The sequence below is a fragment of the Atta colombica genome, unplaced genomic scaffold (genome assembly GCF_001594045.1).
Source record: "Atta colombica isolate Treedump-2 unplaced genomic scaffold, Acol1.0 scaffold11, whole genome shotgun sequence".
Classification (NCBI taxonomy): Eukaryota; Metazoa; Arthropoda; class Insecta; order Hymenoptera; family Formicidae; genus Atta; species Atta colombica.
Window position 1 is genome coordinate 326908 of NW_017259195.1, and position 16862 is coordinate 343769.

Consider the following 16862-nt stretch of genomic DNA (forward strand, 5'->3'; position numbering starts at 1 on the left):
AGATAAGAGAACACACTGAAATCTTCTAGAATGATAATCGATCTCTTGTAGAAATTAACGAAAATGCGAGATTCTCTTGTCCAACCTACTGCTCTTTTGATAAGCTCTGAAATTACTTTTCTCTCTGCTACTCGTAAAGTTGAAGCATGTCTAGTACTGTGAGCCGAGAATTTAGCTTAATTCCACAATCTTGTAGGCCCTGTTTGATCCAGCAGCTAATTGTTTGAGCCATGACTGCTTTGATTGACTTAGAGAGGGAGATAAAAAAGGAAGAACAAGAAAGTCGCAACTTCTTTGTCTTGTTAATATCTGTTAATATCTGGAATACTATGCAGACATTTTCGTGATGAGAGAAACAGAAGAAGGATGGAAACGATCCGATGCTGATGTTTTTAGCCGGTCCGGAATCCGAATCATCAATTTTTCACTAATCGAGATTTGTGATAATCTGAGAGAATTAAGAGTTTAAGCGCAATGTCCTGTATCGAGTGCAAAGAGAAGCACTAGCTTTTTAGTAATACTTTTTAGAGGAACACTCTTATAAAGATAGAGAGAGACTAGTTTGATTATCATCGGAGCTGGATCTCACACATAATCTTATCGCGAACGCGACAATTTAAGAGCTGCGACGCCCTTATAAAAACGTCTGACTGTAAGATGATTATCGGTTTCATTACAGGAAATTAAGGAGATCGCCGATCTCATGATATTCAAGCTGGAATATGAAGAAGTGTTGGGCAATTCCTGAACTACAATAGGAATTCTAGCGTCTGGATAGCCGAAGAAGAAAACGGGGATACACCGTGGCGTTGGCAAAAATTCCATCAAGCGCGAAGAAGATATAAATATTGTTTAATTTTAGATTCTGATAAAGAAGCGAGGAGAGCTGGGATAGCTGCCTGAGATACTAAGCGTTCTTCGCTTCTATAACTTCGTGACATTCAGGAAAAGCGATCTCTACGCTTGATGTTGATTCCTGAAAGGAGAAGATAGAAATGAAGGAAAGTTAGAAAGGAAAAATAGTGGCTCTGGTCAATAGAATAATGAAAACCAGACATGGGAAGGATCACCAGAGCACTATTACTGTGCCCATTACTTTATTGTCCATTATTTTCCTCAGAATCCGCGGTAATAAAATAAAAGGAGGAAAGGCATAAAAATTTAAACCCTTCCAGGAAAAGGTGAAGGCGTCTACTGCTATCGTGCCCGGGAATCACGATACATAGAATTTGCATTTGTTATTGTACAAAGAAACGAATAAATCTATCTTAAAGGATACAAAGGTTTCGAATACCTCGCGAAAAGCTTTGTGAGAAAGTGACCATTTTGTATCAGGATCTGCTATTCTGGATTCTGAATCTGCAACATTTACATTTTGTATAGATGAAATGAAAGAGGCGAATATAAAGATGTTACGAGCCTCACATCAAAGATTTACGCTGAAATAGCCGAAAGGTGAGGGAATTATATGAAACCGAATTTGTTAATGTAAACTAAAAGTATTATCAACATGAAGTAAAATGTACATAGTATTATCAACATGAAGTAAAATGTCACAATCTCGAAGATCTGTAGCAAAACAACGGAAATTGAAGACTGTTTTAAGTTCTGAAGCGTTTATATGAAGGAATCTTTCAGAAGTCGACTTCATCAACTATGAGTGATTCTGCCCCCCAGCCGTTCAGAGAGGCATCTATAAGATTTCCCTCATAAAGATTCCTGAATGAATCCTATTAGATTAGTAAAAATTTTTAAAAATGTTAATTCATTTAAAATCTTGAAGATGTGAAAGGATCATCATAATTGCTGAGTAATCATTATTTTTAGATAGAGCTAAAAATTTTTCTCTCTCAAAAGATTTGGTATAGAGAAAGACATTGACTGCTGGGCATATCAAGACGAGTAAACCGATAAAATTAGCAAAAGTTTTTGTAGAACAGTTTTCTTTACTAGCTATTTTAAATGTTAGGCATAACAGTTTTTCTCATCGTTATGGAGAACTTGAAATAGATTGTTCTACTGAATCAAATAGGCCTAAATATTTACATTTAGAGGAGGATTCCAAGTAAGACTTTGAATAATTGATTGAGGGAACCAAAAGATTACAAAAGACCTATAATAGCGGCGAGATTCGCGCTCGTTGACAGAAGATCTCAAGAGAAGGAAATCATAAATATATTACCGATTGATACCTGTCGCGCAAATATGTGATCACTGATCTGAGAATCTTTGTGAAGATGTAAGGAGCCGTAGACAGAAGGGTAATGCTGTAAATTCGTAAGTAGTTTCAATAAACTTCGCGCTATTGAAAATGTAGGAACTTTCTGTGTCTCTTAAATGTGGGAACCAGTAAGGCGTTCTCTAAAGGGTGGTCATTCTCATTTCAGGAAGCATCAAACGGATGACGATCCGTCAATTTTCAAGCTTGTGTAGTGGTTCAATATATGATTTAAGTCTCGCAGGTTTGAATATAAATCGTTTACGTTCGGATAATTTATCTATAAGAAAAAATAAAGATAAACTGTTCCTTACAAGGCTTCGCAGGGACGATAGCTCCCTGTAAGCGTTCTAATTGCATTAGAAACGTAGGTCGTATTCGCATCCACCATTTTTATTCCTTTTCTCACTCTTTGCTCTGTTCCCATTCCATCAGCTCTGAGCTGTGTGGATTATGGTCATTATAGGTTATGATTTGTATTTGCTGCTTGAAATTTTGTAGCTCCTTTCTTTCCATTTTTGCTGTAAGTTTTTAACTTCTTTTCAATTTTACAATTAATATAAAATTTATTGCAGCACTAAATTTTGCGTCTACTTTAATCCTGTAAAAGGATTTTTTATTTATTCTATTTATTGTAATAAATTCGGAGATTTATATCTATCCGCAAAGTTCCGACAATTTGACCACTCCAGCATTCGCCTTAAGCTAAATATAGAATAAAAAATACATTCTTTTCAGCTTTGAAATATACTTTATTCTTAAAATATACATATTGTTTAACAAGATGAAAAATTTATAGATTTTTCTATATTGTATTTGAAAGTAATAACAAAAGTTCAACTGTAAGAAATAGAATAATGGCCATAACGATTAAAGCTAGATCTTTAATGCTTAAATAATTCAATCTAAATTATTATAAATGTATACTATATTTATATTTGCATATATATCATATTTGTAATTATTCGAATATTGCGCGCCGAATAATAAAAAGAATTTGACAACAATTTAGAACCTGATTAAAAAATGAGTGCAATAAAAAGTAGACATATTTAAAAAGAAATTAAGATAAAATACGAAAATTTTCGTTTGAATTATTAAACTATATTGTTAAAATATAAACATTGATCTTATTAAATCATTTCATATGTATATGTTTTTTTGTGTATAAGTAGAAAATTTAAATTGCTAATTCCTAATTATATTTTGCAAAAACTAAACATATGATACATCCTTAATGAAAATTTTGCAATAATAATTAACATTCAATAATTTCATTGTGATTTCAGAATATTATTTTTCTTATTTCGAGAAAAAATATAAATATTTATATTTATTTATGCAAAAAAAAAGTTAATTAATAAATTGTGTCGTTGAACTATAATGTGTAAAATTTCAGATCAATCATGAATAGAAATCATTCGGAACCACACAAATTTTCATTAAAATCTCAATAAAATTTATAGTAAACTGTGAAGCAATAAAATAAATATAATTATAAAGTTCGGTTATTTTAACTGTTTTATTTTAACTGTAATAATTTTATGCATACATTTATATATGCTTTCTTCAATAAATTTTTGAGAGTAAAAAAAAAAGACAAACAAATATGATATTGGCATACAGATAAATTGACACTGACAGTTTTATCACGTTACATGTGATAAAAGTTGTGATTCTATTAGCAACTTTCCGAACTAATATTAAAGTATTCTGCTGGGACAGCTTGACACGACCTAATAAATTTGTTACTCTTAAACATGATGTAAAATTTTCATACGTGAAATAAAAAAACAACTTTAAACTACCATACAATTCAGAATTTATTCTTTTTTAATAAAAAATAATGCAGATAAAAATCTATCTTTTTTTTTAAATAATCGATATCGGAAGTAAATATTAGAGGTAAAAACTTATGCTAATATAGATTTTTCACGTAAAAGAACAAATTTATAGTTTGTCTAAAAGTTTTAAATACTGTTTATTGTTAGTAAGAAAAAGTGTCTAAATTCTCAAAGGCAATCTTTGATTAAATACATTTGGATAATTGCATTTGAACCTCCTATATATAGAATTCATTTGGAATGCACCTGCATTGAAACAGAGAATAGGCTCGCTAAATGCAATTGTCCAAATGTACTCACTCAAAGACCGTCCTTGAAGTGTGTGTGTGTGTGTGTGTGTGTGTGTGTGTATGGGTGTGTGTGTGTGTGTGTGTGTGTGTGGGTGTGTAGGTGGGTGGGTGTGGGTGTGTGTGTGTGTGTGGGTGTGTAGGTGGGTGGGTGTGGGTGTGTGTGTGTGTGTGTGTGTGTGTGTGTGTGTGTGTGTGTGTGTGTGTGTGTGTGTGTGTGTGTGTACATATATACGGAAGTGAAAGTACACGGGTCATAAACTTCCTAAGCTTTCAGGTCATAAGCTTCCAGGCTAACAAGGAATATAACTTCGATAAGACTACTCTCCATCGGCATTGCAAAAAGGACTTACGCGAAAACAGTCCCGTAAGATTTCGAATAATGCAGGAAATGCGGAAGACTTCATTTAACTCGAGAGAGTAAGAAAGAATGGCAAATTCGATGATAAAAATAAAATTTAAAAATGTCACACTGATTAGCCGTTGTTATTTCTCTTTAGTGCTTCCCCCTGCCACTTGCTTAATTGAAAGAATCAGCTTATTTCTTTCTTACTGATTACGGCGACAACACCTGATGAGATTTTATTCGGAAAACATGAAGAAATCGTTTATCCGTTATTTATGAAAGTTGAAGAAAAATAGAATGGAATAAAATAGATTATTTCTTTATCAGACATATCCATTGCTTAAATAAAAATATTCAATATAATCGCTCTACGATATTATTATTATTATTACAACGCAAGAAAGTAATAAAAAATAATATAACTCCAACAATTTTTTTTGTCTTATAAATATAAAAGAAACGAATGGTTTTATTAAAGCATTAAAAAATTTAACTATAGATTTGAAAATAATTTTATATAAAGTCTCGCAAATTTAAATGGTCAAACTTCGATAATGTATAAGGGATCCATAAACTAAAAAAAGAAGATCTTTAGATATATAGTCGTTTTTATTTCGTTTTGAAAAAAAAATCGTAAAAAGAGACAAATAGTAATTTTCATTTTTGTACTTATATATTTATTACTTATTCATTCAGAGATTATTTATTCATTCATATATTTATTTCTTATTTATGAAGAGTTTAATGCCTTAATTACGGTCGAAGCTGAGTCTTAGATGCTTTTAAATAATCTCTATGTGAATTTATATACTAAATATGTAATCATTTGAACTGTACGCTAAAATGATTTTCAAACTTATAAATTAACACAAACTACTAATAATATCGCAAATTAAATTGATAAGCAATTTTAATTTGATGCTCAATCTGATATCCTATTTGAAAGATGTTAATGTGCTGAAAAACTATAAATAAATTTATTGTAAAAAATATTACAGATTTTCAGTACATTAACATCTTTCTAATTGAATGCCAGATTGAGCAAATTATTAAATTGCTTATCAATTTAATTTGCGATATTATTATAGTAGTTTAATTGCGTTTATAACTGCGTCTGAAAATCATTTCAGCACGTTCAAATGGCTACATGTTTAATATATAAATTTATATAAAGATTATTTAAAAGCGTCTAAGGCTTCGACCATAATAATAGGTATTAAATTCTTACTTATTGTGTATTCACGTATACAGGCTTAATAAATTGGGCTTAATAAATAAGTGAGAATGAACAATAATAAATAAATTATTATTGTTCATTTACACTTATTTATTTACGTTATCATTTGCTTAATGCAAATATTGTTCAAAATGTTGGCCTCTTGCAGTAATGCACGCGTTGCATCTTATACGGATACTTCGTGTTGCAGCCAAACACTGATTTGATCAACGTAATGATTCGCCGATCCGACACTCTTCTGTCTGGAAATCGGGGCGCGTACTTTCATACTGTCTTTAAAACATTATCATTCAAATCGTGCATAAAAACAATAATATTTCACTTTGATAACAATAATATTCCGAAAATTACATTTTGTCTTTTTTTGCGATTTTCTCCAAAACAAGGAAAAAACGATTCCTAAAAAATTTTTTTTTCTTACTTTATCAATTTCCCAAAATTTGGCCATTTAAATTCGGGACACCCTAAATAAACCAAAATAAATCAAAATATTTTTACAAGACACTCAAACTGATTGCTAGAATATTTTTTGTATATTATGACACGTTCACAATAACTGTAATCCCTCAAAATGAAAGTGATTTTTAGCGAGAAATACGAAAAAACTAATAAAAAAATTCTCTAACCAACAGATATTAAAATAATTAACAATTACAAACCAAAAGAATCGCTTCATGTGAAAGTCGCGCGCCCTGTAGCAGGGACGAGGTGAGGTGAGAGATATATCTTAATACATCTTGTAAAAGTCAATGTCTTAAATAATCTCCAGAACATTTTAATCGACAATCATTTATTGAAAAGTTATTATCAAATTGATCATAAAATTGAAATATGATTATCAAATCAAATATTAATTATAGAATTTTTTTGCTCATGTTCTTTTCTAAAAATGCTTTCAAAAGTAACTTTTATTTTGAGAAGCCAAGTTATCGTAATCGCCCCAGCATTGTCATTAACACTTAAGTGTTCTATATAATTACTTTTGATGTCCGACAATATTATTTATTACAGATCTATATTTAGAATAAATCTTTGAATATTTTAGCAAAACCGTTCTTTTTACCCATAAAATTGCTTTTTTTTAAATTTGAAATTGTTAAAGAAACATTTACTATCGTATAATATTTATTACTAAATTTTCAATAAACAAACAGTATAATATTGAATTCAAGTAGATTTCAATAATATATTAGGTGTACAATTTTGCTTCCGCCGTTTTTTTTCCGAAATTCGAGGTTTTATTGTAAAAAACTGGTTATACATTTATGATTCAAAGTATTGTCCATCGCTACTTTCTCCCATCTTTCGCGTAGCGTACGAATCCCGCGTCGAAAAAACTGGTCATCTTTTGAGGCTATCCACGAATCGATCCAATTTTTTACTTCTTCATAAGACCGGAAGTGCTGGTCAGCCAGGCCGTGTGCCATTGATCGAAACAAGTGATAGTCAGAGGGAGCAATACGGCGGGTGGGGTAGGACTTCCCATTTCAACGTTTCCAAGTATGTCTTGACCACTTTCGCAACATGGGGTCAAGCATTGTCATGTTGCAAAAGCACTTTATCGTGTCTCTCGTTGTATTGCGGCTGTTTGTCTTTCAATGCTCGGTTCAAACGCATCAATTGCGTTTGATACCGATCGCCTGTGATTGTTTCAGTTTTTAACAGTTCAGGTTTTAACAATTCATAATACACTACGCCGAGCTGGTCCCACCAAATACAGAGCATGACCTTGGACGTCAAAATCATCGTTCTTGAAGCGTTGAAACCACTCATGACACGTTCTTTCACTAATAGCAGTCTTACCATAAGTATTTGAGAGCATTCGATGAGCCTCAGCCGCAGATTTCTTCATATTGAAGCAAAAAATTAAAACCTCCCGCAAATGAGGAGAATTTGGCTCGTAAACTGACATTTTCAATCGAGAACTAACTTTATGATGCAGACATAAATCGACTAATGTTTCTATGGGGTTATTTTGACAGATGCCCAAGTTTATTGTATGACGTCTATGATCTATTTATTTCGACCACCACTTACCGCTAAAGCCATCTATAGGAAAACGGCGGAAGCAAAGTTGTACACCTAATAGTTGCAATATATCACAAGTGTATGACAAATAATTTTATATAACGATACGGTTCGTAAATACATCATTTAGACTTTCCTCTGATGAGACATTTTGCAATGTTAAATTTTGCTGAGATAAAAATCGTATTACAGATGTCATAATGAATCATTTTACAGTAACCAGCTGGATATCTACATGCGTACGAATGAGAATCGTCAACGATAGATTGCATGCGTCAGAACGTGAAAGATAACAAGCAATTACCGTTCCAACGATCTTTTCGACAGCGCGGCGTGGCGCGGCGATGCAGTGTCGCAGAACTAATGATGGACGCGTTTGTCCGATGCATACTCAAGCTCGATATTGCACATTACATTATGTCTCTCGTTCCCCTCTGCATCGTGAAATAGTTTCAGTTCCTCTTTCCGATTTCGCCCGTTTCACTGCTTTCATATTCGATCCGCACACGCGGCTTCCGCTTTTACATGTACGTATACATACACGCACTCTCATACCAAGGTTCGCAGTAGCCAGGGTGATTTAATTGATTACACAGGAATATGAATTAGAGCGGGAAGAAAATTAGGAGAATGATGGAGAAAGAGACGAAATAGACAACATATATGAGATATAGTCCTTTCGTTTCATAATGTATTTCGATCTATGATTTCGAAAGTGAGGTGCGATGGCGAACAATTAATTCATATCAACTCATATAGCAATTTCTATTTAATCACGCACGTTAATGCGATAATAATTGTGCATATGTTAACGCATGCGTATGCATAAAAATGTTTGCGTATTCTTTCTAAACTGGCTCGTATTGGAATACACATTCTACGATAATTGATTACCTCTGATAACACAGTTGAGTATTTCATATTTCATGTTATTATGTTAATTATATATTGATGTATATAATTAACATTGTATATTGTTTTCTTTGTTTAATTAATACCTATAATTAATATAAGTTTTGTTTACGTTTCAGCGTAAATTCAATATAAATTTTAATATCGTTACTGTTTCATTTGTAACTTATGTCAATATTACTGTTATTAGCACAGATAGAAAAAAGAAGATAAGCAGAATATGACCAAATAAAATAACTAATAATTCTGAGATTCATTACAAGTAGAAATTTTCGAACGAGAGCGCTTCTAAATTTCATGCTAACTTCGAAGTCCGCCATGAACTTTATATACAACGTGCAGAAATTTAAGACTTACGGGATTGCTGGAGTCCAACAGGATCTTGGATGTAGCCGAGCTGACATTATAGATCAATAAATTGCCTATCTCGTCACGGTAGAGGATCTCGTCTCCTGCAATAAGAAGATACATGAGCGGGAATTGAATTTTAAATTAATACACCCGCACAACACGTAATATCGTACATTTCGAGAATTGTATTGCATCGCTGCGATTAAATCCACGCATTAAATATCTTTTTTCGCGCAAAATCTCATTTCATCATGGATTATAATAAAGTTTCCCGCGTGTTTTTACGTTTGTCGCGGAGTAACGATTAGTTACTATCCTGTGTTATAAGATTCATGTTTATTTATAGAATGTTGAAATTGTATAATATTGCTGCATTGTTGTGGATTGCGAACAATCGCTTTTAAATACGATAAAAGTATCTAATGTAAACGTGTATTGTAATTGTGCGCGCATGTGTAACTCTGATTAACAATCTGACTAATAATCACAGAAAAATTTTTGGAGAACAACTCAAATCAGAATAAGTATTTTTTATAGATTCTAATACTGAATCTCGATTTGTAAACCGTTTTGCTCCATGTCCAGTTTTTTAGATAATCAAGAAAAATAATAGAAAAGTCTATCAAAATTAAAACATTTGAGGAAAGAGCAAAAATAAATATAACATCAAAATGTATAGTCGTAGAATTAATTTAAATATATTTTGGTAAGTTTGAATAAGAGAAAGTAAGGAATAAAAAAATTTTGTTTTTACTAGTGTTAGGTATCCATCATATGGCCTAAACCACCATATACTTCATAAAACAAATCGATAATCGATAAAATATCGTTGTGCAATAAACAGTCAGTTGATCTGCATAAGCCACGGAAGATTTTTCTAAAAATATTTTAATTGTTATTTTTGGAAGATAAGTTAGATTAAGTTAAGCACAGAGTTTGACATAAAATGTTATCAGCATAAATTTATACGGTGCGTATACATATAAGGCTATAATACTTAAATTGTAAAGTAAAATTTTTGTTTGTTACACTTTATTAAACTTGTGTCAAAATATATTTAAATCAGTTGTGGGATTACATTTTAATGTTTTACTTTTCTTAAATGTTTCAATTTCTATAGTTTCCTTCATTTTTCTTGATTATCTAAGGAATTAAACGTAATAGAGCAAAACACGAATTCGAATACAGTGAGCAAAATCTATACAAAACATCTACTCTGATTTGAATTGCTCTTCAAAAATTTTGTTGTAGTCTTGTGTAATATATCTATAAATGAAAATAATGAGCAGTATAAACAAATATCATCTTTCTTATCTTTCTTCATCTTTTGCAAATCTTACGAAAAATCCCTTACTGCTTCAAAGACTTTTTCCAAAAATTTTTGTTTTCCGATAACTACGATTTCTGGAAATAGTCGCAACGCTGTTCTCTATTAGACCGTGCAAAGATGGAACTTGTTCGGGAAAGATGATTGATTAATTTGCTTCCACATCGTTCGTCTGCCTTTGTGCATTCTTCCCGCGAGAAAAGGCAGACGTAGTTTCCTTCAAAAGCGATAGAAGCTGAAGGAAGAGATGTAGAAAGAGAAAAAAAAGAAGAAGGAAGACAAAAACGAGTAAATTTCGTAGACAAGAGTTCATCCTTCTCAAAAATCGATTTTCACGAATCGATAGTATGTCGTTTCATCAATCTTAGTGAGACTGGCACCGTAAAAATCTTTGGTATAAGAAGCGTTGAGTTAGATCGCGATAGACCATGAATAAGAAATATTTTTATCGTTATCGAGGAAGCATAAAAACAGAGAAAGAGATAAAAAGACAAGAGGCAGGAAAGGAAGCAAGAAAAGGCAAACAAAAATAAAGAAAAAAAGTATGAAAAATGGTGGTAAATGCACAATGAACAAAAGTTGGAAAAAAAAATAATCGCGAAAATAACAACCGTGGAAAGTCTTGCAAAACGAAAAAATGTTCGGAATGTCTCATTACAAATGAGTTCAAATGTAATAAATAATACATAATCGTTTATAAAATTTATTCTCTCACAGTCCCGTTTTTCTGACTAAAAATATTTTATTATTTTAATTTTTTTAATGAAAATATTTTATTATTGTATTCGCGCGCGCGCGCGCGTGTGTGTGTGTATGTGTGTGTGTGTGTGTGTGTGTGTGTGTGCGCGTGTGTGTGTGTGTGTCTGAGAGAGAGAGAGATACTACCGAATTTTATTAAAATATACCAAAAACAACATAATTTTAATTCATATTAAAATTTAATTCATTTTAAAAACAATATATAATATATTTAAATGTCTAATATTATGAATGACATTACGGATGATTTTAAAAAAAAAGCGTGATGAAATCTCTAATAATTATACATACGTATGCATAAGTTTTACACATATTTTCCATTTATAATATTTATTTTGGCTTTATATTTTTCAGTAATTTGAATGTGCGTGAAACATTGATTTTGGCTGTTAAACGTAATTAAATTCAGCTCTGTTTCAAATAACTATACTAAATATTCTATACAGCACACCTATTTTCAATTTCTTGTGCAAGGTACTATATAAAATAAAATCGCTTTGTTGTTCAATTAAATTAATAATGACGGATTAATAAATGCTGAACGTGTAATTCTATTGGTCATTATGTAGTGCCATATTAAAATTATAAATGAATTCTGTTTTGTCATCACCAACAGCGCACAATAGATTTTCGTAAATGATTTTACGCCAACGAAAATTGAAAATTTTCGTGATAATTGCAGCGTATTGTTATTTCTCAATCAACAAAATCCTCAAAACAGTTCTGTGTCTTATTCTATATGTATAAACTAAATATTTTTAATCAGAGCTTACATTTTATTCCTTATCATTGTTAATGTAATAAAGTGAAAAAAATAGATAAACAAATATCGTAAACAAATATCACCAGTTAGAAGTCTTATCACAACGAATAATTATTCTTTTATAATTTAAAATTATATAAAAATTGTAAAACTTATAATTTATTTAAATATTAATTAAAATTAAGATTTTTTAAATAATTTTTAACATTTATAATTAATCTATTTTTTAATTTTTAAAATTTAATTCAAATTTAAATTTAAATTTAATTCATATCTAAATAAAATTATTTATAATTTGAATCAAAGAATAAAATTCGAATAATAAAATTATTCACAGAATAATGAGAACTAAAAATAATAATTTCTATTGAGTTCTTTAACAATCACGATAGAATACTTTTGATTATGTCATCTTCACATTATTTGTTTCCTAATAAAACAGTAATATGCGGAAAGTGAGTTACATTTAGGTGAACATAACACCGAAGATTCAACCGATTTCTCATGGCGGATTACACGTTAACGAGACACCATCGCATCTTATGCGGGATTGTATCTCACAATGAGATATTCGCTATTACAATGTCCGGGTGGTTGGAATAGACTCGACATCGTCTTTTGGGATTTCATAGTGACGGCGATAGGCGGGGAAGAACACGACGTTTACGATTTATCACTACTGACTGCGTATATCTTGCAAGAAATAGGCCGAAACGAAAAATGCAAACGAATAAACTTTATAGGTTGGCTTCCAAGCGAAAGCATCAGGCGAAAATATTATAATAAAATATGTACGCCAAAGCGATTTAAATTTAAACACTTTTTTTTAATGGACCGCAACGTTTAACGTGTCAAAGTTACTAATTAATTCAATAACTATAAGCGATTTTATTTGAAATTCTAAAAAACTTTTAAAAAAAAACTTTTGCCACTCTTAACGTGATTGATATTTATCAAATATATTAAAATTTCAGTCAAATATTATACACAACATTTTATTGTAAAAATTCACATATTAAATTATTATTTTATCAAAATTAATTAAACTAAACATTTATTTATTTGTTAAATTAAGTTACTGATTTTAATAATTAACTAATTGAATATTTAATTTAATATACTTTTTAACGATATTTTTTTAACATCGCAGATAGCAACAATATTTAAAGATAACATTAATTTACAAAAAAATGTTTTTTTTTATTACTTTAAATTAGATATTGTATTTTTTAAATGCTGAAAATCAATATCAAGTTAAATTTTATTAGCACATTAAGTATTTAAAATAATTGAGGTTTAATGTGCAAAAAATGGCTTTTCTGTGTTATTTAATACTTTTTGTTTATAAAAAATGTTAACATTGTTTTGAAATTGTGACCAGAAATCATGAATGTATTGTTCCACTATATAAAATGTATTTTTTTAAATTTCAATATCTTATCTTTTAGCAAGCTATAAAGAATTCAAATACATGAAATTCTTCTAAGATAGTAAATCCGCTTGTAATAAGTCTTAATTTTTAGTGACTATTGATACATAATATAATTTATTGATATAAATTTCGTTGAATGTATAGATACGTATGTACATATATATATATATACATTTTGATATCAAATGATGTATTTGCAATCTTTAAAAAAAAATAAATTCCAGTGTACATATGCAATAGATTCTTTGGCACACAACAATTATCTTTAAATAGGCTAGCCATATGCAAATGCAACAGATTGAACACAAAACTGGAATGGTTGGTCTCGAGACGCAATAACGATAACAATAATATTAATGTAAAATGTAAATTACTATTGGGAGTACTCAATAATTTCAACAAATCACAATTTGATAATGAAAGGGTGATAAATAAAGAGTTTACTTTCCAAAAATCAATAGATAAAAAACTTTCCGACATATAAGTGTAAATGTACGACGACGGATACTAGAATTTTGAATATAACATTACTAAGACCAAAAGCAATTGGTTTATAAACCTTAACACTATTCTAATCGAAGTTCAATCTTTACTACAGCTAGGTGAGAGCTTTTATTTGCCAATGTAATGTCATGGCAATCTCTATTTAGAATTTATTAAGAATTTGGAACATAACTTTCAAAAGATTAAAGGTCCTTGTCATTAATCAATCAAGTAAAATGATACTATTTATCAAAAATATCAGAAGAAGTAAAACGATATAATAGATATAATAGATGAGCAAATTTGGTCTATGTATTTAAAAACGAAAGATTTTGTTAAAAACAATCAGGATGTATTATTCACACATGCAGATAAGAGTGAAGTGATTGCTATAGACAAGATTGAATATATGAGCAAAATGGAAACGATGCTAGAAGATACTGATACGTACACACAAGAGTCACCAAATCCGGTTAATAGAATTATTATATATTATTGATTTGAAGAAGACATTGAGAAAGAGGAAGAACTCGGATATGATTAGTGAGACTAATTATAAATTTCTGAATAGATTGAATCTAATACTACCACGTGCGTATGTTGTCTCTAAAATTTATAAAGACGGCGCATCATTACGTATCATCATTTCACCAATTATAGGGAGTCTACTACACAATTTAATAAGATTCTTACACAAGATTTTGGTTAATAACTTACCCTCGTCTAATAATATAGTTCGTAATAGTTCTTATCTCATTAAGAATATTTGTAACATAAAAATCTCAGATAAGACTGAAATTCTACTCACTTGATGTGATTTCTCTCTTCACTAATATGCCTGTACATTTAGCGATTGAGCATGATGGTATTAATAGCAGATGGCATCTTATTCAAAACAATATGTGTTTGACTAAAACAGAGTTCATTGATGCAATAAAAATAGTTTTCAACTCCACGTTTTTTATATTCAATGACAAGATTTATAAGACAAACATTTGGAGTTGCAATGAGATCATCTTTATTTCCAATAGTCGCTGATACAGTTTTACAAGACTTAGAACTGACTTCTTTTACAACAACAAATTGATACTTGATTTACTATTTTAGATATGATGTTGACGACATTGTTCGTAATTTATAGAGAGAAAGCATTAATGAATATGTGAAGTATTTAACAATTACTCACGATTAAAATTCACACTGAAGGAGGGCGGTAATAGATTAAATTTTTTGGACGTAACATTAATAAAAAACAACTCGAACATTATCTGTGACTGATATCAGAAACCGATGTCATCTGGACAAATATCTTAATTATTTGTCACAACATCTCTTGTGTCAGAAAATCAATGTTACTATAGATCTAATAGACAGATTCACTTTCTATCGCTTCATTCCATACAAAGAATTTTGATAATATTACGTGTATTAAAATTTTACAGAACAATTACTCTTTAAAACTAATTTTTTTCGTCATCAAAAAAAGATTACACCAGAAACATTTGACATTTGCAAACAACGAAGTTCAAACCATAAACTTAAACAGAATGACAAATGAACAAATTTTACGGCGGGCATATTCGGATAGAATAAAAAATTTCTTAAAGAACACTAACATGGTGTGCATGGTCTACAAGAGAATCAATAAATTGTGTAGTTTTATAAAGATCCATAAGGATAGGCTTCCCCTAATAAAACACTCAAATGTGGAATATAAAATTAATTGTAAAGATTGCGATGCCACATATCGGACAGACAGAATGCTAAAATCTCGAATTAGTGAACACAAAAATCACATCAATTAGAATATCGCACAACGTTCGGTTATTACAAATCACTGATTAGAGTATTCTCATGAACAGAGGCATCGATACTTGAAATTTTTCCATGGAATTCCACTTGAAAATCCGAAGAATATAAAAATTATTTTTGATGAAATAATAATAATTTATTATTTAATATTTTATTAAAAACGAAAGTTAAATAATTAAACTATATATGAAAAATTTCATGTTTACAACTCGATCGACGTCTCTTTCACGATCATTGATCGGTATTTTATTAGTGTCCAGATGTAGCGCTTCGACAAGATGAAAATAACATTGATCGCATTAGTGCAATATACAAAACTGATTTTGACAGGAGCAAATTAAAACTACATCGAATGATGTTTTCTTCTTCGAATATGTAGTGAAGGTCAGGAAAATCTAGATCTGTAATTTAAAAGATGCCGTTAATTTTTTTAAAGAAAATATAGCCATTAGAGAAATTGTGTCAAAAATGATAAAACTCCTGCTTACTCAGTAATCAGCTAATCTCAGTAACATCTTGTATTGCGGAAAGATTTTTTTCAGCTCTTAAGAGATGCTTATGAATTTACAGGGGAAAATAATGATATTGGGAAAATAATGATAAATCTTTCGCATAAGGACAGAATAGAACTAAACTGAGAAAAAAAGTCCTCTACCATTTTGGAATAGTGAACAAGATATTAATTGCTAAACATTGTCGAAAATTGGTCTTCAATCATTTTTTGCTCAAATACTATTAACTTTACAAAAAAACTACTAGAGAAAATTGTTTTCTTTTCATAGAGATCTAAGAATTTTTTTAGAATTTTTTCAGAATTTTTTAGTACCGTATTTTTTCAAATTGTTAAAAATGATTTATGTAATGTTTAACAATTAACATTTTGTTAACTATTGCGAAAATTACAAAATGGTAAAGAACTTTTCTTCTCAGTTTAGTCCATTTTACCCTCGCGAAAGATTTATCATTATTTTTTACGAACACCTTATATACATATATTCATTAATTTCTTTTAGTTACTCTTATACAAATATTAACAGTATTTAATGACATACATATATGAAGT

General features: G+C 30.2%; 1 protein-coding gene across 1 annotated transcript in view; it reads right to left on the bottom strand.

The window, feature by feature from the left end:
* Positions 1–16862, bottom strand: part of LOC108693744 (dipeptidyl aminopeptidase-like protein 6) — a gene marked incomplete at its 3' end in the record, with an annotated part of 639532 nt that overhangs the window by 289424 nt on the left and 333246 nt on the right. Inside the window, exon 4 of the mRNA XM_018202862.1 lies at positions 9230–9324. Coding sequence (XP_018058351.1) covers positions 9230–9324 — 95 coding nt within the window. The remainder of the gene's footprint in view (positions 1–9229; positions 9325–16862) is intronic.